This window comes from Falco punctatus (genome assembly GCF_963210335.1).
Source record: "Falco punctatus genome assembly, chromosome: 4".
In the NCBI taxonomy this organism is placed as follows: domain Eukaryota; kingdom Metazoa; phylum Chordata; class Aves; order Falconiformes; family Falconidae; genus Falco; species Falco punctatus.
The window spans coordinates 68,964,837-68,989,678 of NC_137583.1; the positions used below are offsets into that span (position 1 = coordinate 68,964,837).

The 24,842-nt window shown below is 41.6% G+C and overlaps 1 protein-coding gene across 1 annotated transcript in view; it reads right to left on the minus strand.

Moving 5' to 3' along the window:
• The window catches only part of APBB1IP (amyloid beta precursor protein binding family B member 1 interacting protein), a 67,270-nt gene extending 44,274 nt beyond the window's left edge, over window positions 1–22,996 (minus strand). The window contains exons 1-4 of the mRNA XM_080386000.1: window positions 22,577–22,996; window positions 5,722–5,793; window positions 2,396–2,483; window positions 226–518 (exon numbers count right to left, since the gene is read on the minus strand). Coding sequence (XP_080242126.1) covers window positions 226–518; window positions 2,396–2,483; window positions 5,722–5,793 — 453 coding nt within the window. The 5' untranslated portion in view covers window positions 22,577–22,996. The remainder of the gene's footprint in view (window positions 1–225; window positions 519–2,395; window positions 2,484–5,721; window positions 5,794–22,576) is intronic.
• Window positions 22,997–24,842: the final 1,846 nt, after the last annotated feature.

Genomic DNA, 24,842 nt, shown 5'->3' on the forward strand with positions numbered 1-24,842 from the left:
CAGTGACAGGTTTTCTGTTAATATAAACCATTTGCAATGATTTATGCCTGTCTTGGGCTATCAAAATGATGATTAGAAAGGCAAAGGAATGGGCAGTAAAATTGCTGAGCCCACTATAACTGTAGAACCTTCCCAAGATGGTTCCCTCTGGGATATTCACTGTTGTTCCAATGCAAAATTACAAAAACTATTGAAGACTTAGAAAAAGATTCCACCCAGGCTTACCTGGGTGAGTGGCTCAGGAGGAGGTGGTGGTGGTGGTGGTGGAAGGTCTAAATCAGGGTCTGGAGGTGGAGGGGGCAAGTCATCCCCAAACCGTCCAGTAATGGTAACATAGACACTTGATTCAGAATAAATGTCACTACATGAGCCTGTTGAAGGCTGAGTGACTGTACTTTGCTGGTTGCCAGAAGTTGTTTTCTGGGCTTGTAAAGTTCTCTGTTCAACATCATTTATGTCTGCTACAAGATCAGCCATTAAAGCATCCAGGTCTTTGTCCTCTAGGGCACTTAGAGATTCTGTAAAGAAAACCACAAGATACATCAGAGTGACTATAACACTATGTTTGCATTTATGTACTGTTTTAGCATGGAAACACTGTGTTTCCAGTTCAGTGGAGATTAAATTGCAGAAGGCAGGTTACTGTATAAGATATTAAGGTTTAACACTTTAAATGGGTTCAAGAAACAAACGTGGTTTTGGAATAGCCATTAATCTGGTCACGCTGAAGTTCAGAGTACAAGGAACTCTATGAACACAAATTAAACAGGACAGGAAGCTTCTCTTTCAGTGATACAGTCTCAGGCCCTCATGATGTTATGAAACCTGGTCCTGATCCAGCAAGGTTTCTGGGCACATGCTTAGTGATATGGATGCAAGAAATTCCATTAGCTCCCATTAGGCTATTTACTTCTTTGGGACATAAATGCTTAGCAAGTTTTGGTACAGTAAATAACAAACCGTGTAATTGAGGCCTAGATCCAGAATATCTTCACATACTACTACTATTCTACAACTCTAAAATTAACATGAAGCGAATCAGAGAGATCTAAGTCACAACAAATTGTATGGTGTCATTTGCAGCACATCAGTAATTGTGTGATCAACATCTCTGACATACCTCATATAATATGCTGGGTTTTGAGGATCTTTAAGCAAAGAACAAATAAGATAGTCTCTTTTCAAAAGCATCTTATCAACCAGATAGAAAACACTGTAACTTTTGTTTTCTGTCTTTCACTCTGACAGAGTAAAGATAAAATTCTACGCTGGAACTTCAGATGCAATCAATTCTTTGGTTGTTTGAACTAGACATGGTATAAGAGATCCTGTAGAATAACATCCTGTAAGATGATTTAACTTTCTGGAAGAGAAGGGTTCTTTAAGAATGAACCGATTCAGTGGTTTAAATCTCTTTGAAGAACCTAGTTTAAAAAAAATTCAAAAATAACAAAGTGGATTTATTTCCCTTCTGGAAAGGGATGGAGGGTGCTGAACTCGATAGTCAGAAATGCTAACATAGTCCAACATAGAACTTTCATCATACTAAGTGTGAACATGTCACTAGACGGTCTTAAGTTTATTCTGCTTTACTGTTACGGTAATAGAGTATTTTCATAAGCTTTTATTTTCAGTGGGAAAGTTGGCTTATGATCCTCTCTATTTACATACCTCTACCCTCATTGCTGGTAGAGACATGAGGTGCTTAACAGTGAACTGATTCTGGGATAAAAACATAGGTTAAAACCAACTCAGGCAAATGCAAACCAGCCCGCAGTAAAAAGAAAAAACAAAACCCCCAAACAAACAAAACCAAAGGGATTATTAAATATATAATATATATTTTATATATATATTTAATAATAACTCAGATAAATTTTCTCATTTGGTTTGTCATACAGCCTCAACAAGCAGCTGTACAAGCAAAAGCGACAGTGTAAACCAGAATGAGAATAAGCAACATAAAGTGGAAGCAGTTGAAGCCAATACTTCCATCAGACAAAAGTGTTCATGTAGCTCTGACCTCACACTGAGGAACCTTGCTTCTATTAAGTTAAATACTTACATTAAAAAGGTTGCGTTTTTGCAAGTTGTTTGGGGGACTTCTGATTTTTGTTTTCCTCTACACTCAGACATTTTTAAAAGTCTAACTTCTGACTCCTATCTAAGACTGAGCAACGCCCCTAAAAAAAAGTTGGCCCCTTCGAAGCTTCCTGAATTGAGACACATAAATATATCCCCGCCCCCCTCCCCCCAGCAAAACAGGGTTTTTTGTTTTGGAGGTGTTTTGGGGTTTTTTTGGATCGAGGGTGTTTAAAGTTTTTCTTCTCATTTGTTGCTGTGAGGTATTTTAAATAAGCATAAAAAGCATGAGAAAGTCCATTCAGCTACTTACCATTTAAATCTTTAAACCCAACTGTAAAGCTAAATTCATCATTGGACACTTTGGGGGATGCAGGTTGTACAGTCTCCACTCCTAAACTCTGTTAAGGTAGAAGAAAAAAAACAGGCATCTGATGACATAATTACTACTACAAACATTAATATTTGTAAATCAATTACCTGAATTTGTCTAATTGAATTGATTTTTCTGCAAGGAACAGACTGACACACACTAGTTTCTGGGATTATGCATAGACTGGTAAACTAAATAGGACCGGGACAAGGGTTCAAGCACTGTCTCAATTATGCCAAGTGTTTTAACGGTTTGCATGCTTCTCAATACAATGTTGACCCATGCCAACTGCAACTCATTAGGCAACACCCAGGCTCAGTGTGGGGAACAACAGAGGCTAGAGCTGTTTCTAATAGAGACAGTGGGAAAAGCCAGACTGATTTTTAGTTTTTGGTGGTTTGTTTGAAGGGGGAGCAGAGGGAGGGTGTTGAAAGAGTTTAACTGTGTATACATTTGAGCTGTGCAATGCTGTTTGCTCCAGAGTGCTTTATTTACTAATATAGAAGCTATCTGTTGCTTTCTCATGCCCTTTGCAAAAAAAAAAACCAAAAACAAACCACCCAAAAAACAACACAACATGCTGCTGTTAGCAATGTAAACTGCAAATCTGCATAGTTAGATAGAGAATTCCTAGTTTCTGGCTTGTTTAGGAAGCAGGCAGGGAACCAGTGCTTCACAAGTCAGGAAAAGCGCATACAGTGGAGATAGAAAAAGATACATTCTCCCTTCAACAGTGAGGAAGATGATAGCTCTAATAAGCAAACAGTGTAGACAAGACTGGAAGAAATTCCAAGGATCTGCCTAGACCATGCACCCACCCCAAAGCAAGTCACTTACACCTGGGTCATACCTGAAAAAAAACCTGATTAAAAAGCTTCCTATTAGATAAATTCCACCATCACCTCTGGTAATTTGTTCCACTGCTTCATTATTGAGATTACTATTCCTGCCATCAAATCTTTCTTGTGATACTCATCCTAAACTTCCTTTGCTACAGCTGAAGACAATTCCCTGTTGCCCTACTCTCCATGGACACGAGGAACCAAGTACTTCTTTCTGCTCTGATGCTGCCTTTGATGTATTTCAAGGTTATCAGTTTCCTCTAGACTAAACAACCTCAATCAATCTTTTCTTACAGGTTATGTTTCTTTTCTTTCTCATCATTCCCATTGTTTTCCTCTGGATTTTCCCCAGTCAACCCTCCTTCTCCTCAAAATGCAGTGCTAACACTGGACAGTTTCCCGGTTGAGGTCTTACCGATGCTGTGCAGAACGGAAGGATTACTTCATATAGCCTACAAGCTATACCCTTGTTCATACACCCCTGCGAGATGTTTGTCTACTTGTGCTCATACTCAATTTGTACCAGAGGCATTTACATTTCTCAGAGTTGCCTGAAACTGAGAAGCATTTTCCATTAAAATTAATGCAAATGTTTTTCTTGGCAGCTCTTTTCACCTATTTCCCACCCAGGACAAGTTGGTTTCTTCTGAAGTTATACAGAGCTGGAAACCAAAGCAGTGATAACTTTAAACACTGTTTCTGTGTTAATACTGACTCTCATAAAAATAGACACAGTATAAATATGGGAAGAGGGAGAAATGAAGCACGACAGAGTTTTACAGTGCCCAAGGAAAAAAAAATATAAAAGAGAGGGCACAAAATGTATTGATGAAAATAACTTCAATACCATAAAGGAAATACTTTCATTACTAATCTAACAAGTCGTAACATCTCATAATGGCCATAAAAGTGCAGGAAAAAAACGAAAGTACATGCAAAGGGAAATAAAAGGGAAAACAAAACGCTAAAAAGTTTAAAATTAGGTCATAGAAATATCAGAAAAGTGCAATTTTGAATTTGCATTTCTTTTTCAGCCTTGTTATGCAATGTGAAGGCACCTTTGTGTGTTCCTATCATTTACTCTTACTTTAGGAACAGAGAGATTAGTGAAAAAGGGTGAAAAGCTATCTACAGTCTCATTTTGGAAATTAAAAGCCTAAAGAAATTAACAGATGCAGGTCTGTAAACTGAAAGTCTACAGGCTTTCAGATATGCCTGCATCCTTCTCCCACACAATGCTGGGGTAAGAGAGGATGCCAGCACTTTAGAGAGGGGGAGAAATAGCCAGTCTCCATCTTAGGAACATGTTCCATCCCACCCAGTACTGCACCGAGTGTAGAGAGAGAAGAGGGTTACTCTTACTCTGTCCCCATCACCTGCACTCCCAACAGTGCTGTGTCCAATCTGAGAAGGTGAAATTTATCACAAGCAGTCTTTTGTTGAACTTCAAGGCATAATAATGAAACAAAATTACCCTAAAACCCTCCCTCCCTCTCTCTCTCTCAAATAAACATGCACAGTTATAAAAAGCCCTTAAAAAGCAGAAAGGCTACCAAGGGGCAAAGTAAGGATTTGACAGCCAAGAATGTCACATAAAATCTTGGATTTCACACAGTATAAGCGTAATTCTTAATCTGTGGCTCAGGATTATTGGTATTTAATTTGGCAAGCACTGGGATTCACCAAGAGGGAAGAACCCTTAAAACAGAGGACGTAAGCAATCAGACTCCCGCAGAATCCACAAGCATCCATCTATTAAAGTACAACAGATGTACTGACTTTTGGGATTGTTTTTTTTTTTAAGATACAAAAATTCTCCTTTCATCAGGTTTTGCAGGAAGTACTCCATGACTATAGACTTAGAAACAGGCTCATGCTATTTTATAGTTTCCTCTCAAGAGAGTAGTCTGCATTGGCTGTAATGTCTCTATAAATTCTTGAATGCCACCCTAGCTGTAACTTAGTATTTTGCCATATCTAAAGATCACTCTTATGCATATATTGAAAAGTTGCTTTCATTTTCAAAGTTTACATCTGACACTCGGGCTACATCCCATTTACCCATGTATGCAAAGCATTTGTACCTGAAGATTCTTATTCAAACTCTTCCTGTTTTGACAGTAACTTTCAATTTCTTGGGACCAAGCCCAGAGGAATTTAAATTGTTTATTTGGGGTTTTTTTGAGAAAGCATCTTCCATAAGCAGTTAGCTCCCTTTAACAATCTAGCCGGGGCTGATACTACTGTATTCTTCAGGCCACTTGTTTTCAGTGTCAAGCAGAGAAATTTAGTTGAAAGTTTTTCAAAGTAATGTATCTGTATTTATTCAGAGTGGAAGTACATGAAAAATGTAGAAAAGTTGCCTCTTTTCTCTAAAGCATAATAGCTATTTTTCTAATCTTGATGGAAAAAAGAATTATCTACCTGGGTCAGCATGTCCATCTCCCCAAGTAAATTGCTGAACATTTCATCTATATCATCACAGGTTTGCTCCATCTGAAAGAAAAAAATCCACAGAAAAAGAATCATCATGAGTTCATTTCAAAGCCAGCAATGGTCAAAACCAGAGAATAGGCAATGTTCTTTTATAGTATGTTCTCAATTAACTTCAAAACAACTGTTCACAACTTGCAAAAACCTCTACCCATAATTTAGAAATAACTACTAACAGATCAGAATGTCAATCCTGTACATACTGAAACACACACTTAGGTTCTACACTCATTACGAGTTCCAACAACCTCCTTGTATTATTCACATTTCATAGGTAGTCACTAGCTAACAAACCATGGTTGTATTTTAAACATCAATGAAATGTAGCTAGTGAGAGATGAAGAGGGAAACAGAGTTTGAGGCTGAGAAATTCCTGAATGCTTCATTTTGAAAGCCTTTCTTTGGCTTAGGTGACTAATACAAGAAGAGTTTATTAGGTGTTATCTAGTGCAGGACCTGGTTATGGTTAGGTACATGACCAACTTTTTGTCTCAGTATTTCTCCCAATTTTCTTTCAAATACTAGTGCACTGAGAGAACTCCAGTCTTACCTAACCTCAAGACATCTGAGGATGAGCACTGAGACAAGGAAAATGGATACATGCTGCATGACGGTAAATGGTAGCTCTTGTCACAAGATGGGGGTGTGAGGACAGCAACACACCCCAAGTTACTGGGGAGATACAGCTTCTGCAATAACCCTCTTCCTCATGCATTTATTCCTTTGCAGGGACAGAAGTAGTGTAGAAGGGTTCTGACATGGAGCACTGCCAGAGACAAGAACTATAAACATTTTCTTAATATGCTCAAGCCTCCAAGTGATTGAAAACTCCGGTACAGATAGCATAAAACTAGGGTTCAAACTTTAAACATGTGAGTAGTCTCATTGGTTTGCTAGGTCTATGTGCACCTAGTGCACATAGTTTACATGGCAGGGGTCTGGAAGTGAGAGGGCTGACAGGGTGGCTTCTGTGAGAAGACACCCAGAGCAGCCCCCATGTCAGAGAGAGACAGTAGCTCCAGCTGGCTCCAAGATGGACTTGGTGCTAGCCAAAGCCGAGTCCATCGGCAACACTGGTGGCACCTCTGTGACAACATATTTAAGGGTAAAAAATGCTGTGCAGCAGCTGTAAGAGAGGAGTGAGAAAACGTGACAGGAACAGCCCTGCAGGCAGCAAGGTCAGTGCAGAAGGAGGGGAGGAGGTGTTCCAGGTGCCAGAGCAGAGATACCCCCGCAGCCAAGGTTGTTCTCCTGCAGCCCATACAGGACCATGCTGGAGCAGATATCCACACTGCAGTCTGTGGAGGACACCGCACCAGAGCAGGCGAACATGCCCTGAAGGAAGTTGCAGGCCATGGTGTGACCATGCTGGAGCAGGCTCCTGGTGGGAACTGTAGCCTGTGGAGAGGAGCCCGCACAGAGCAGGTTTTCCGGCAGGACCTGTGACCCTGTGGGAGACCCATGCTGAAGCAGTCTGCTCCTGAAGGACTGCACCTTGTAGAAAAGACCCCTGCTGGAGCAGTTCTTGAAGAACTGCAGCCTGTGTGAAGGTCCCAGGTTGGAGAGGTTCATGAAGGACTGTCTCCCATGGGAGGGTCCATGTTGGAGCTGGGAAACAGTGTGAGGAAATAGAAGCAGCAGAGACGGTTACGCACTGACCACAGTCTTCATTCCCTGTCCCCCTGCACTGCTTGAGGGAGGTAGAGGTAGAAGAGTTGGGAGTGAAGCTGAGCCTGGGAAGAAGGGAGGGGTGGGGTAAAGATGTTTTTAATTTTGTGTTTGTTTCTCATTATCCTACTGTCTTAGTAAACAGTAATAAATTAAATTAATTTCCCTATGTTGAGCCTGTTTTGCTCAACAGTAATTGGTAAGTGTTTTCCCTTGTCCTCATCTCAACCCATGAGCTTTTCCATTGTATTTTCTCCCCCGTTCTGCTGAGGAGGGGGGAATGATAGGGCAGCTTGGTGGCCACCCACAGTCAACTCACCACAGCACCTTACAGGATGAGGACCAACCTGATGAAAGAAAGCAATCAACTGAGGACAGGAACAACTCTAATGACTATAAAGACCAGCAAGAAAAGACGACCAGCAAGTATCCTGTTCTTCAATCTTAATGCTTTTCCTTTAAAAGAGCATCTTGAGTCACAGAACTATCCCATAGTTAAATGATAAAAGGCCACTGAACCACTACAGTCAGTATCTGTTGTCTGAGAATTACTTGGTAGCATGTCTTGAGCATGACAGTTAATACTGAAGCAATCTGAGCTGCTCTGCCTCCTTCACACTTGGTATTTCTGGCATCTATATAAGCAAGACCACCCTAATTTCCACTTGCCCTCTTACCACCTGTGTTATCTCCAACACCAGAATTCATTAGGTGAAGGCATGCACAGCTTTCATCAGTCAGGCTCGGGGCATATTCTACCTGCTTTAGACTGTTTTTGTAGCTGGTGTAACTAAACCAGGCACAGGCAACCAGGAACTGGACTTTGAACTTTCACAGTCCTCTCAAATCCCACAAATCAAAGACTTACAAGATTTCAGAACTGGATTCTGTTAAAAACATTTTAATAGGATGTGGTTGGCAGGGCTGAGGGTATCCCTACCCCAACAGTGGAGATGGTACAGCTATGACTGTGTAACACAGAACATACGTGTCACATGACTGAGTGAATGGAGAGCTAAAGTCACCTTACCTGCTTCATTTCCAGCTGACAAACCACACTGGATGGCTCACTCTGTATGTATCACATTTATCATACAGAGCTTTCTCTATAAAACTCCACTTCTGTAGATTCAACAGTATACTGGTTGGGTAAATGATTACTGACTCTTAATTGATTTATTTGAATCAACAGCTGTATAGCTTCCTACACACCTGGCACTTGGAAAATCAATTTTCATAAAAAGGATAAATAAAATGGCATTTATTTGATTAGGCAGAGTGAAGTCAGAGTTGTGATGTGACAAAAAATAGAGCTGCAGTTCATACTGACAAGTATCTCATCGGTGCTTAAATAGTACTGAGTAATTTTATGTTTTTCCTGTTCTCTGATTTAGGAGAACAAAGCATCTGCTGGGGTAATCTTATCAGCTCTAGCCCTTGTATGTTTTTGTGGGTCTTTTTAACCACTGGGTAGATCTACTTTCAGGAAAAAGTCTTCATATCTGTTCCTTTGACAAACTGAAATCCTGCTTTGCTGTATTTTTCCAGAATAGAAATATAAAAGTGGTAAAAAAATTACTCTTGAGTTACAACCAGGAGACATTATCAAAAGGAGGAGTAAGAATTGTCTAAAAAGGCAAAAAAAACCCTAAGAACTCTCTTCAGTAGTTAGCAAAAAAAGGCAAGAGAACTGAATATTGCATTATACAACACACTCAACAAATTACACAACTTTTACAGGTTCTAATAAATTTAGAGCTTCTTTATTTGCAATTACATGATTTTCTGAATGTCCAGACACATTTGATTCAGAAGAAAAATAATGTAATCCTATGAAAAAGCAATGTACAAAGAATTCTGTAAGAATTTCCACTGTAAATTGGGGCTGAGTTAGTCACTGATGAATTGTCCTTATCAATTCAAGTAAATGACGTTTAATACTAGGGGGTTTTTTTGACCTTAAGCACATGTGGGAAGGGGGAAGGCCTGAACATATAATTTGAGAAGGAAATATGTCAATGTCCCTTTCAGGCGTCACTTTCAATGAACAGACATCCATCATCATCATCAGAGTGATAAAGCCATGTTGTCACCAAGCCATTGCCCATACTGGTCTCTTTTTTTTTTTTTTTTTTTTTTTTCCCCCTCTTGAATTTGTGATGGGTTTAGGAAGACAAAATCATCATAATCACCAAATACCCTGAAAATATTTTTATGTTAAAACACACTGAATGATCTTTTAAACTGATATGAGAACTCTCCAGATTCATGGGGGATTTTGGCAAGAGTTAGAAAAGCAGAAGATAGTAAAACGAGTCTCCAAAACATTGAACTGCAAACCAGTGTCCATCCACTCTCCTCCTCTTTGATTCTGCTCCACAATAATTTCAATTCCTTTTATTTTATTTGAATTTATTTTTATTTGATTTGATTTTATTCAAACAAGAAACTCAAAGTGAAACCTGCAGGTGTATGAGCTATTATTAACAAAACAGGGGAAAGGATTTACCAGAGTCTCCAGAAGAATACTGAGTTTCATACTCAGTCCTCCTCTATATCCACTGAGCAGTGACTTTTCTGACAGGTTTTTCTGTATATAGTACTAATAACTCCTAAAATCATATCAACTACAATAAACTGAAGAGAGAAAAAAAACCCACCAAGACAGCATTTTTGCAAGAAGTTTCTCATGTTATATATAAAATATTAAGCTGAGAAAAAAATCAGAATTAAAATAAAAAGAGGAAATTGCGGTTGTCAAGAATAAACATGCTAAGGAGGGGCTTGTGGGAGGGCATATATGTGAAACCTAACCTATTTTGAAAGTGGTTGATTTTCAAACTGATGTCTTCTAGACCACTTTTTGAAGTAACACGAAGCATACAGGCAAAGGTATTCCTTGTCTTTTATTTCCCCCAAATTTCACATTCCCAGATCTTCATTGACGTCTCATGAAAGTATCTTTTTTATTTATTTTTTTTAATGCTTCTACATTTCTCACAGTGTATATGTAAGGGGTTGGGGCATTTGCCCTTCAGCTTGCTATTCTAACCACCAAGTCTCACTATTTAGTTTATGCATATTAGACTCTCACAGGTTTATATAATACATACATTTTGACTCAATACATATTCACCCCAGCATTTATCAGAAATCCCCCAGACCTGTTAGACCTATTATTTTACCTTCCCAATTTCAATTTTAGCAGCCTCTTTGCTGATAAAAGTAGTTTAAATCTAAATTAAGAGAAGTGAATAACAAAACTCTGCATTGCATTTTATTGTACTCTGTATTTCTAGCATCTTTGCATTTCAGCTCACCCAATTAAAAAAAAATTGTTCACACATCTCCTTACCTGCAGTTTCTGTCATTTGTAGTATCTGCCTTTTCTCCCTTACATGCTTTGTTGCCATTTCCAAAGACCTGCTTTCATCCATTCAGGTGGTGCTCTGAGGGGGGCTCCAACCATTTACTTTTCATAAGAACCTGCCCTGCTGCCCTGGATGACAATACCAAACTCCTGTGCACTGTACTTCTAAACTTGGCAACAGACCCACACAAAAATTCTTCCCTCTCCTAAATATCTACTCCATATAAACCCTGATTTTGAAATCGAGATGTAAATTTCTACATTTTTTGAGCTATGGGCTAGAAAGTTGGAATGATTTTATCTCACTTCTAACACTAGAGAAATTTGGCAGGTGCAGAGAAGCAAGCTAGCCCACAGCGATGGCCAGGAACCTCTCTCTGGGCCAACCTGGTATGCTTGCATGGGCTATGTACTTTGCTGACAGAACAACATTGTTTTCCCCTGGGGATGGTCCAGTATTCAAGGGCACCAAAGAAAAATGCTGAGAAATTTCTTGCTCAGCTGCAAGAATGGAGCAGCGATCCTTGCACTCAGTCTCACGGTGCACATTCTTACCTGGGTTAAGTAGAACCTCACCTATGTTAGTGTCCCGCACTGACAGGTGGAGCTGAAACTGCCTTTGTTGGTCTATAATATGAACTCTGTAATTAAAATCAGGATATGATTTCTGCATAGATGCATACATTTTTATTTTTTTAATATACTAGAAAGAATAATAAAACAATTTTATTTTTTTAAGAATGAAGAAAGTTTTGTGATTTGCACGCTTATGTAAGACAACTGCACTATGTCTATGAACAATACATAGGAAACTGAGATGTTTGATAGAACACTATCACTTGGGAGGAAGCTAACAGAACGAGTAGTAAAACAATGGCATGAAATTCAGCCTGCTTAAAAAAGAAACTATTAAAAAAATATCAGGAAAGCTGACAGAGTGTTCATATGGTGTAGGTCAAATAAACCAGGCATGGTACTATACTAAGCAGAGTTTGAACTGTTAGTATCTGTCAACTCTGAAAATTACTGAAAGCCAGTCCCCCAGCCCCTTTCAACAGGAAGAGTGATCCAAGTCACATGGTAACAAGGCTTCTGCACTTGCAGTCTGAAAATAAGCTCAAAGCCCTTGTGCAACACCGAACAGGAAACACCAACGGTATCACACACAAGATTACCATCTCTGCAACTCAGTCGCAGTTGAATTTATGCAGTTTAATCGACCTAAGGGCTACAAACAAAAAAAGGATGAGGAACGGCATGGTACCAGTAGAACAAAGACATACAGAAGATTCATGCCGGTATAAGGAACCAGTCCACTTAGTGATCTGGTGAATAGTTACGGACACATTCATCAAATTCAAAGTATCATTGTAATTCTTAAACTGTTACATATGTGAATAGAAAGAATAAAAATACATGAAGTATGTTTTTACAAGTCACAGAAAGATCAAAGCACACCTTCACTTCCTAGTCCCTATGCTACAGTCTACCAGAATGGACACTAGCTGTTTGACTATCCAGATGACCACTAGCAGCACTGTAACTTCCTGCTAACACTTTATGCCTGAATTCTTTCTGGAGTGGAATGAAGAAATCTTTAACATTTTAGAGAGACCCAGCAGTAGCCCAATGATTAAATCACTCATTCACCCTTAGCTACAGCCGACTATGCAAAGTAGATCATCCCGTATTAAATACAGGAGAAAAGAAGAAAATGAGAGAAGAGAGATGAAAGTGACAGAAGCCCTACCATAAAGAGCAAAGCTGGAAAGAGGGTAACTGATTGTCACAGGAAACAGATGGGAAAGTACTATGATAAAAAAAAAAGCATAAAACCTAGAGGAAAGTTACTTATGCATCATTTTGTCCTGGCTTACAACACAAATTTAATGGGATAATAAATGAAACTGAAAGTCTGCACAACTGTTCCAGGAAAACGTGCACAGCGTAATTGTAACACTCCTCAAAACTGGTGAGTTAACAAGCTAAGGAGTGGGTTTTCTCTACTAGCAGTTATAGCTAGAAGTGTCAGTATTTCAGAGAGTTTCAGGAAAGGACAATGAACCTCATGTTTCAAGACCTAAAACAAAGGCCCCACCAATTTGAAACAGGAGTCAAATTTTCATGATAGACAGGTTACACCATACCTTCCAGCACAGGATTTCTTGTATCTCCTCCTGAGGCACGTGATGCTAGCCACTGCTGGAGACAACTTGCTGGCCAAATTGAATGCAGGTCTGAAATAGATCTAACTAGGTTTCCTGCAATGATTCTACAGTTAGTTGTCAATAAAAACTGACTACTCAAATGTCTCTTTACATATGTCAGTGAGGCAGGATGGAAGTTCCTTGACCAGCTACATCATCACATCCAGTAAAAAGTCCCCACAGACACTTAGGTCAATTTTTATGAACTAGACTATGAAAGAACATCTGTCTCTGCAGAATTCAGCCTAGAAGAATAATCCCATTAGTTACTAATTCTAGTAGACGCTAAGAAAGGAAGTTGAAGTTTTGGAGTGATAAAGTAGAAATGACAGCTGCCACCAAGATTTCAAAATCACAATCAGATTTGGCAGTTAGCATGCTGACTTTTGTCTTTCTTACTTACATAACATGACCCTGTAACTCTCTTCTGTTTTAATACTAACTCATATTTTGAAAAGGATGGATCAAAAGCCATTAGACTGCTTCCAACACTGCAAGTACCTAACATTGATAAGCATGGCGTTTTCCAAGAAAAAGCTTACATACACAGATAACTCTGAAAGCAGTTTCTTACTCATATCACCTATTCTTCTGGGAAATCTGGTGTGCCAATGACTGTAGGTTTATCTGCAGCTGAAATTACACTGCATATTTAATTCGTGGATGGGTGCGACATGTCATAACTCTGCCCATGGTGGAATAAAAGTGACACACTAAAACACTACTAAACTGCAAAGTATCCTTCCTAGTTTAAAGCTCAGTCACATTTGGCTTTGGATTAAAATTAAAATGGCAGATAAATACAATCATGTGAGAAAATCCTTTTCTAATGTTAACCTGGAGCACTATAGCACCTTCAGGTGACCCTGCCACAAAAAACACTTCTAGCATTTTCCATTGATTGTTCCAGACACATTTTTACATATACTGTGGAAACAATTTTGACTCCAGTTGACTCAACTTGTATCACATTGCTTAAACTGTCCCTAGCAAGATCAAAGGCACAGCTGATAATCAATTTGTACTCTACCAACTCCAGAATTATCCACCCAGATGTAAGCACAAACATCTTTAGATGAGAGCACCTCAAACTCACAGATCCTACTTCTGTTTCACAGAAATTTTAACTATTTATACAATTGTAACCATTTATACAATCAAACCTCTTGAAAGCTTGTTCTCTTTTTTGCTGTTTTGGAAATCCACAGTTAACTCGCTTGCATTACAGGAACAAGTCTGCAGTTAGGACTGAATTTGGAATAAGTCTTTATTAGTTCAAAAGACCCAGATTTCATAGACCTGAAAGCTACGCTGCTGTAGTTGTACTTTACCCTTGTCTTGCCGAGATGATGATAATTTAACCACCACAGAACTCCTATGCATGAGTACACCAGCTGAGCACAAGTACACCACCATCTTTTTCAGCGATATACATTTGAGCACTTCATTTTCCACTGGCGAGAGAAAGAGTTTTAGCATGTTTGTAAAGCACCATGGGACACTGAGGCTGTCCTTCAAATGATGCTGCCTCAGCATCCATCACCTCTATGCTCCCCAGCCTTCCTCTCTCCCCCGTGCAACCCCAAACACATACTTTCTTCTTTATCCCACTTGCCGAGAGTAGTGCTTGTGAGAAGCAGCTATGGGTCCTGTTCTTAGGGTTAGGTGGGATGGCACAATTATTGAATGGTCCCAGAGGCTCAGTTAAGAGAGGCTGACGGGAAGAACAAGGGACTATCCACAGTACGTCAGGAGGAAGTTACTCAAGCCCGGAAGAAGGGGTTAGCAAAGGGCTCTCCTGCTAAGATGAGAGAGGAAGGGAAGAACATTTAACTGATGAAAGGCAGTGTATGCTATGGCTAGGGAAAAGGACTGTAGAGGGACATGGCAAGCAGGCTGGGTGCAAGACAGCTCATTTACCAAGCTCCTCTCCAGAATTACTCTCAGGCACAGATGCAGAGTCTGGATCCTGGGCTCCAGAAAATGTATCCCAAATGTACTCAAGCAGCTGGGGACTGCAAGTCAAAAGCACCTTATGCAAGGGGAAAAAGAAACCTCGATATAAAGCACAAACACAGGGAGGAGAAAACTGGGGAGCAATTTCTATGTACCAGAACTTTACTTTGTAGCCTCCGGTTACTCCCAAAGGGGAGTGCTTTTATGGGGCTCGAAAGCAATGGTACTTCTGTTCATTTTTATATAGTATCCTGCCAACAGACAATGTGCTTCAGCCTGGCCTGTGGGTCTAAGGGCATTACAGAAATAATGCACAGCTACAGACTTGGTGATCTTCCTTTGTCATAGAATTATTTACTGCAGAATGGTCCAGTTTGGGGACTTTCTCCCCATAAGCCATACAGGCAGCACAAACACCCTGTGTAGAATGAAATGGTAGGAGGAGACATATTTCCAGTCCTATGTCTTTGCACAGATTGGTAGAAGAAACAATTCCCTATTCTGTGCCAGATTACTAGCACACAGAAACAAGATCTCCATTCCCTCGAACTTCTCTCCTTCAAAAGGCAGAAAGGTGGATGGAAGTGTGTCCCCTGAGCTGGATTCAGCTTATGAACCATCAGCTGATCTAGGCTCACCTATCTTGTGTTGACAGCATATCTGCTTCAGCTCTACTCAGGTATTAACAACTGCAGACATACAAGTTACCAGAAAGTATGAGTCTCACTCAGTTCTAGATTCCTCCCCCACCCTGCCTTGATGGGAGAGCAGAACAGTGACAGGGCAACTTAAGTCTGTGCAGCACAAATTTGTTCTGTTTCCACACTCCTTCCCATAATCTGTAGTTTGCTGATGTTGTTGTAATGTTTTTCTTCCTGTTGTTTTTTTTTCCAGTTACCCAACATTGCTGTACGGAACTTACATGACAAGAAGAGACTGTCTCGTAGTGTTAAAAATTGCCAGCAAATGAGAATAGCACAATTATTAATAATTTTTTGATTCAGTAGAATGCTCAGCCTAACTCCAACCTGCAATGGAGCACATGGGCTATAAGCTTTTCATTCCCATTTGATGCTGTTGAACTGTTCCCAGTATTCCCTTATCCTCAAGTCATGGAACTATGGGAATTGTGTCTTGTAGCTCTCTACTAAATGAAGTTTTTGATATTTAGCTTCACAATTCATAAGGTAGGCTGATTCCATGTGAACGGATCGTCTAACAAGCAGAAAATGGTAGACAAGGAAGCCCATAGATGAGAGGAAGCCATACAGGGATCCAATGTGAGAAAATCCTTCCCCTCTCCAATCCCCTATAGAATCAAGAGATGTTAAGTGTGGAATAATAAAAATCATAGCACAAACGAAAAAGAAAAAAGGAAGGAGAAGTTACAGCACAAAATTTAAGTGCAGAAGCCGCTACATATCACTGGCTCATCTTTTCCAGCATTCAGTCCCTCCCATAGTAAGCCATTACAGGTATGTGCAAGACATGCTATAAGGGTCCCTGACAGAACTGTCTACCTGTACAAATAACTTACTCCTAGGCCCTAGTTACTGGCAAAAGTTCGAGGTCACCTTCTTATCTCTTATAATCACATGTTCTTATTACTGCCAGAAATGTTTAAGAGAGGGCACACATGGTACAGGAAAGGAAGACTGAAAGAGGAAATGCATATAATGCTCTAACAGATAAGAGTGAAGCAAAAGGGTGAAAATAAATCTGTATAATTTTTATTGAACCTGTTTGTCTGCTTCATACCCAGTTTATGTATTAAAATCAAATGAAGCAAGTAATGCTTCAGTAATATGAAAGTACAAGTATTTCACCAAAGTACAGTGCTCAGTACCACAGCGAGCGGTAGAAAAATTCAATGAAGATTGTTTTTATAAACCTTTTTCTCAGCTTTACTACTGACTGAGGAGTCAGGTACAATTTCAAGGCCCATTATTAATTTTCCACCTAGAAAAGCGTTTCTTTCACCTATATAATTGCACAGTGATCACAAACTGCTATAAGCAGTGGGTTTCAGCCAAAGATCTGTAAGGAAAGTGGAAGCCTGGAGTCACCACAGATTGGATGTTATATTGGTATGGCTGTGGCTGCTTTCCCACAGCCCAACAAGCCCTGAACCACACAAAGGAAACAGTTATGGGAAGAAAACACCGCAAGAGAACAACCTTGTGACATTTCCAGCATAATTCTTCCATTTCTGTAAGGTTTCCCATGAGAAGGAAATGCCACTGCCTCCCTCTCTTTTTTTCCTTACCAAGTGGAGGAGGGATGGAACAACTGATCTGGTCAGAGATAGCAACTCCATCAGAGAATCACAGAATGGTTTGGGTTGGAAGGGACCTTAAAGATCATGGTAGTTCCAACCCCCCCTGCCATGGCCAGGGACACCTTCCACTAGACCAGGTTGCTCAAAGCCCCATCCAGCCTGGCCTTGAACACTGCCAGGGATGGGGCATCCACAGCTCCTCTGGGCATGACACAGGGGAGACAAAGGAGGTCAGTTTAGTGACAGATATGAAAGGCTTTGCTGAATTTCATGGAAGAACATGGCTCCCCCTGGGAGAAAACTGCAGTTAAGTTTATGCTGAATACCTTCCTAGGGCTGGCACCCAAAACCACTGGGTCCTTCATATTTGTTCTCTCAAACATTAGGTTTGTCATCTTCCCCTCAGTCATGAAGACGTGGTCATCAAAGTACAAAACTAAGCTGTAATCACAACAAGTATTTGGAAATGTTATCTGTGTTCATGTTTTTAGCATGTATTCTCACTTGCTTAGGGTTATCTCAGCACTTAGGCCCTCCAAGCCACATGTACAGCAGATCTTCCAAACATAAGATTTCATCAAAAAGCACAGCAAACAGTAGACTTGACTGTTATTTAAATGATTATTTTTAAAAATTCACAATCAGACACAAAAAACACAAAAAAAACCCCTTCAAAAACATGTTCTAGGCTGAAACATCCTTCTTATTTCTGTGCTTCAATGAAAATCCCATAGCAAGTGAGAGAATGGAGGCTTCTTGTACTGTCAGAAATACTAAACAATCTTCAAAATCACATCAAAATCTTTCTGAGCTGTGGAAGAAAAGTAATCATGTGCCTGCAGTTTGGGCTATCTGAAGATACAGTGAGAGTACCAAAACAGACCAGCTAAGGCCACCGAGGAGCATGTTTTCATTTGCTGCCTATACGGACTTGATGCCAGCAGCTTAAGTGACAATTCTGTAGATCCTGACCACTCCCTTGGTGAGCTGACTTCTAAGCAGACACATTATTTTGCCTAAAACTGGGGACTCAGAAGGTAATTTGCAATTTTTATCAGCAAAAGCATCTGGTGAGTGCCTCTGATTTTGGCTCCTAGACATTCCCTCTCTCTGATGGACTAGCAAAGCTGCTAGAAGTGGATTTGCTCCCCATACATTCCCACTTGTAGGTACAAGATCTTCACCAAAATTTTTATTGTATCAGTTGGATTGTCTGAAGACAACTGAGAACATTCTGTTGTTAGTGATATCAGCCATGTAGGGTCTGCCCACCTGATAACAGATACACAGGGAGTTTCATCCTTCAATATTACTGTTACACGCCACACTTCTACATCCACTGCTTTAGATTACAACCAAATACAGAGTAAAAGTAAAAATGGTAATTGACTGAGGAGATGCATCCAGGGCAAAACTTCTATCAGAATTGTCTCTCTATGCACTTCTAAACAGAGTATCATAGAAAAAGTTGGTTCATATTTACTGAACCTTCTTTTCCTTCTAGGATTCATAATTCATCTACTCCCCAAAATACTCATAACCCTAGCCCTGCTCTATCTGAGCCTAAATTCATGGCATGCTGGATCAATGCTCAAAAAGAAGCAGCAGTCTTGTGTGCAGGCTGATGTACTTCTGGTAGCAAAAATTATGAGAGCAATTAGCTAGCCACAGATCTAAAAGGTCACTTTAGCGGAAAAAAAGGTTTTGAAACTAATGACAAACTTTTTTAAAAGTCACAACCAGTTTGTGAATACTCACATTGAAGCTGTAAATCAGATCAAAGTCATTTGTGTTTCCTTTTCATTCACAGCCCAGGAGCAATGCTATAGATTAATGTTGAGAGGTGGTGAAACACATGCTCATGTATGCTTATGTAGATGCTCAAAAGTTTCCTGCAGAAACTTAAGAACAACATGAAACCCTGGCTTCTTTCTTTCACGGTGCAACATACCATCTTCTACACTGGCAGCTATACAGTTACTATCTAGGGTAGCTATGAATCAATAGGTTGGATAAGGAAAGCTGCCTAAAATGCCTGCTTTTCCAAGAGCAATTTTACTGTTACAGATCACTCCTAATCATGAAAAGATACATGGTGGAGTTTCCATGACATCTGCATCTGATCTTCTCATCCCAGGCTCTTTTTAGTCAATGAAGGGAAAGAAAGGTAATTTTATAGAGCGTGATTCATGGCAGCTGTCTAAAACTGGACAGCTGAACCAAGTTTTAGCAGTACCTGACTGTAAAGGTGACTCAGAACCTCAGGTGACTAAAATGCTAATGTCTGGACCTGGGTGAGGAGGATCCTGCCTATAAAGTCTAAGAAGTGCTCTGGAAGGTCTGTATGAATGCAAGTTACCACTGTCACTGGAAACCTTCCAAAAGAAACAAGCTAAAGCTCCTGCACTGCTGTAGGCAAATAAGAGGTCTTATTTTCACTTTCATTGCATATCAGCAGCTGACCATGCGAAGTCATCATCACAACAGGGCAATGGGCCTACAATAAAACAAGTCAAGACGTACTGAAATGAAAGATGAAAAAAAGGTCTGTGGGAAAGAAAAACACATGTAGTTTGAAGAAAGAGCAGGAAAGGATAGGGGCCTTGATATCTGAATGATATGCAGGAAAATCAAACTCAACTACATTCCTGTAAAGCCACCTCTGAAACATAAACACTTTTTCAAGAAAATCCACGTTCCCAGATCTTTGTCTCAAAGGACGGATATTCATGAATCTGCAAACAAGACAAGTCCTCTCTTGAACAAGGCAAACCTTGTTTGGTTTTCTGGTAGTTTTCTCAGTCATTTTGTAGGGTCAGAGAGATGCAATATTTGATCCCTCCATCCACAGGTTACCCAAGTCCTACCTCTCCTTACACCACCTACTGCAGAGCAAGAGAAGGAAAGCTTTCTGCCTCTTGTTCCTCTCACTGCTCTATGACACTTCTTCTAAAAGGAAAGGTGAAACCGGAAAAGCAAATTCTTAGTGGGTTGGGTAAATTCTTTACTACGTAAGAAACCTCTGGCCGCAATACTGAGTTAAGCTGCTACAACATCCAGCAGGCCTCTCTGTTCATACTGTTGCCCCCTTTGTGCATACTGTTATCCTCCCAAATGTGTCAGCCTCTAGAGTTTTACAAATTAAAAAAAGATCAAGCTTATAGCCTGATTCACAGGTGCATGAGTTATAGTGTGTGATCTAGCAGACACTGCTCAAGTATAGTGAAAATCAGACTTTTGATCTGTGCAAATCAAACTTAGCTGGAATAAATACATTTGATAACAAAATAAACCAGCACTTCAAAGGCATCACACCTTGCTTGAAGATACTGCACATGAAATAATCACAAATTCCAGCATGAACAATTAAAACACAATTTACTCAATAATTACTTTGAGCCTTCAGTCATATTTGCCTCCAAACCTCAGAAGAGTCTGTAGTACCCACAGGAGTATTTGATGAAGAAACAGATGACACAGAGAATGAATAAAAGTACCCTTTCAGAGAGCATACGTTTTTTAAGCTATGTGTGGTCCCAGATGGATCAGAATTCTCTGAGTATATAAAACAAATCTGTAATGCTCCATTGATTAAACCTCCCAAAGACATTAGTAATCCATATTTCAAACCAAATTATCCCCATTTTTAAGCAATGCTTACACAAAACAGGAATTATAATTAAATGTAATAGTCTCCTTAGCCCACAGGGGAAAACAACTGAACAGGTCCAGCAAAAAGTTAAACATTCTGTTTTAAACAAAGTTTTAACCTAAATTCACATTATTTACAATGTTTCTAGAAAAAAAAACTTCGTAAATTCAGGGATGACAAATGAGTAGGAGCCTACACAGATGGTGCAGGTCATCTAGTATAGCCCTCGAAAGGACTGGGGCTTACCTATTTGCCTCTAATGAAACATGTACTAAAATGAGTCCTGGAAACTATATTTACATCACTGTTGTGCAGCAGCAGGGTAATAAATTAAGAGTAACATCAATAGAGTCATATGTGAAATTAGTATTTTTTAGAAGCGAGTCAGGAACTGATGACAGAACACACATCATGTAATTTACAAAGGGGAACTAGAACCAAAGAGGAAAAACGACTGCCAAACTCCTGCAAACAGAAGTTTTGAGGGGTAGAGTCAAGCTGGAGCCAAGCTAATCACAGAATCAGAGTGATCTGGGACAGGAAGGGACCTCAAAAAGTCAAGCTGTCTGTCCCAGTTTGGTGGCACCCTAAATATTTTGTCTGTAGGCTACATTCCTGCCTCCAAATTTTTAATGACAGTTAAGACAGGCTGGATGATATGCTGCCTAAAAGACCCTACTAGATACATCTTCCCAGTGTGACAATTAACTTCTCTTTTGGTGCACAAGGGACTGAAAAAACACCCCAAGCTTGTGGAGACTGTATTTATGTTATTTATCCATGGTGTTCACACAAGGGTATAATGCAGGATGGGCCTTCTCAAAGTCAGGAGACATATCTATTTCTTTCCTAAACCACATGGTCAAATCCACCACCAGCAGAGAGACATAAATTGCATTTCTTGGAAGTCTGTACTGGCTGTTTTGCCATAACCACACCACTGTCTTAGATGCTTAGTTTAAGACTGATAGATTAGCACATTCACATGCCATATTTTTTGGCTGCTAGTGCCAGGTCACTTGCTCTGCAGTTTCCCCTGCCTGCTTTCACTTTCCCAATGCAACCACCTACGGCAGGGCACCGAGTCCCCAGGGACCCCACCTGCCCTGCGAGGCTGCAAGGATGCGTCTGCAATCCCGCCTTGGGCGTGACCCACCTCCTCCTCGCCCCCTCAGGGTCTGGGTACAGTGTAGGCCTGATTCAGGTTAACCCCGCCGAAGAGAACAACCCACACCGGGGCCCAGCACGGCAGCACCGAATCCCACTATCCCATTTCAGGCCACGTTTGCCGTCGGAAGGCTCCTGTCCCGAGGCGGGAGGTCTGTGTGAAGGGCGGCCGCCCCACGGGCCCCGCGGGCGGCGAGGCGGGAAGGGCGGGCTCCCCTCGGCGGGCACCCGCGCTGCCACCCCGGGCTGCCGCCTCCCAGGGGCACCACAGGCCGTGCCCGGAGCAGAGTCTGGCGCAACTCCCCACCCCGAGCACCGGTACCTGCCCGCATGATTTCTCACCACAGCGACCGGCCCCCCGGCACGCCGTCGCCGGGCGCCTCACGCTTCCCACGGCGGCCACACCTCTGCCCTGCCGCCCCGTCGGGGTCCCGAGCTGGCGCTGGGAGCCCCTGGGGGTCCGGCTAACCCCTCCCTGCCCGGCTTACCTTGGCGGGCGGGCGGTGGGAGCCACCGGCTCCCAGAGGCGCTGTGAACAGGAGGCGCGGGGCGGCTCTGCGGCACCCCTGCGCGGCGGGAACGCGCCCGCCCTCCGCCCATGGGGAAGTGGGGCCGCCCCGCGGGCTGCTGGGCGCCCACCCCCGCGGGAGCCGCCCCGGCGCACGCTGCGCCGCCCTCCGCCCTCGGCAGCCGCTCCACGGAGGCCCCGGGGCGGGTGAGCCCCGCTGCGCGGGAGGGAGCGGCGGCTGCTCGGTGGCTGCCCCACGCCGCGGCTCGAGGGCGGCCCGAGGGCTGTGGAGAGCTGGGGGCGGACGCGTCCTCCCGCGCTGCGGAGAGGCCCCCTCCTCTCCGGAGCCTTAGGGGCAACCGGGCTGCCCACAGGACGGCGCCTGAGGCCAGCCCGGAGCAGGCTGGCGAGGCGGGAGGCGCAGGCGGAGGGGCTGCGGCCGGGCCGGGGCCGTTTCCCCCGGGGGCAGCCCTGCACGGCCTCGCCCGCTCCGCCTCTGCGGCCTCTCCCGGGGCCCGCGGTCAGGCCGGGGGGCTGTGGGCCGCGCACCGGCCAGGTGCTCTGGCTTTCACACAGAAACGTGTTCCTCTCCCCGGTGCTCTGGGTTTCACACAGAAACGTGTTTCTTTCCCCGCTCTGTTTAGTGACCGCACATCTCTTGCATAACGCGACTGCAAGGCAGCAAATCGCTTTTCTGGCATTTTTATGTCATTTTGTAGTGTTGTAAAGTGCTGCTTTGAAGTGTACTTACGTTTATTCGCTGAGCAGTAATAATTTTTTAACACGTTAAACTCCATAAAAAGATGGGGAGGGAAAAAAAGAAGGATTTCAGAGGTTTCCATCTTAAGTTAAAAAGTCAAATGTCAGAAAACTCAGGGCAGCCTTGAGAGGGTTAATGTCAAGTCAAAAAGATGGCATGCAAACAGAGCCCTCTCTTGAGCTGAAACGCTGTTTTCATTGTCCATAACTTCGCAAGACCAATGCTTGTAGTGGTTCTTTTTCCTTACATATCTACGGCACTGACAGCGTAGTGAACAATGCTGAAGGTGTCACCATCTCCTGCTTCTGCTACCTCAGTTTAGAAAAGTCACCAGATAGTTTAGCTTAATCTTGTGTTTACAGGCAATTTATATTAAAAACTCCAGGTTTTGCTCCAAAGCAGCTAAGAAAGCCTATGTTCTGTTCCTCCAGCACTGCTGGAGACAAAATAATTGTGGCAGAAGGATGGCAGCATTTTAAATTACCACCATGTTTTGCACAGCCAGTATGTTTCAATGCTTTGAGGGGTAATTGCTTTGAAAAATTCCAGCTGAGACAGCTCAGCCATATTTAAGAATGCATTTAGGGAATAGTATGTTATTCTGCTCATGTTATTTAAAAAAAAAAAAAAGTCACTTCACTGAGAAGCTGGCTAAAATTTACCAGAGACTTTGCTGAGGTCAGAACTGTGTCTTTGGCCAGGCATGTGAAATTAAGTCTATATTTGGCAAACAACTTAGCATTTGAAATATCATGTGTATAGTTAATAAAGTTATTAGTTCAGCAACTTGAGAGTCTGAGATTCCACGGGTAGTACATATTGTCTTTGCTGACTTTCTTTGCAGTTGCTCCTTCTGGCTTCTGAGATCATTGTGGTGCCAAGGAAAGAAGTAATTTCAAAAGATCAGTTGGCAATGATTTTTTTTTTTTAATTATCCCAAAGTCAGTTTTGAAATCAGCATTTTGCAGTGAGCACTCTGCATGTATTAAAAGAATAATATTTAATGTGCATTTTGTTGTCAAAACCTCTTTTTTCACTTCTATATGTGACCCACCGGTAACATGGCCACACCCTGATTACACTAGTGGTTTCGCACTTATTTTGCTGTTGTTGAAATACATGACCAAGATATTTGTTGTGATAATGTTAAAAAAATATCTATTCTGCTGGTACAAATAAGCCTTTGTTTCTCTGTACCTAGATTTGCTCCTGTCCTCTCCAAGTATCCTGAAATAAGGCCGAGAAAGTTGAATGGCAGTATTTGCCAGCTCTCCTTGTACCTGGCTGTTACAGATAGGCTGTTAACTCTATGAGGAACAGTGCTGATGAGAATGGCACATCTCTAGAAAGCAAGGAGAAAATCATAGAAATCCCAGAAAATACTGAATGCTATCTGGAAAGTTTTTGGGCTGCATTCAGGACCATGAGCATTGTGCTCCAGTGGGATGGGTGGAGGCCATCATGTATTCATAAGGAAGAAATGTGG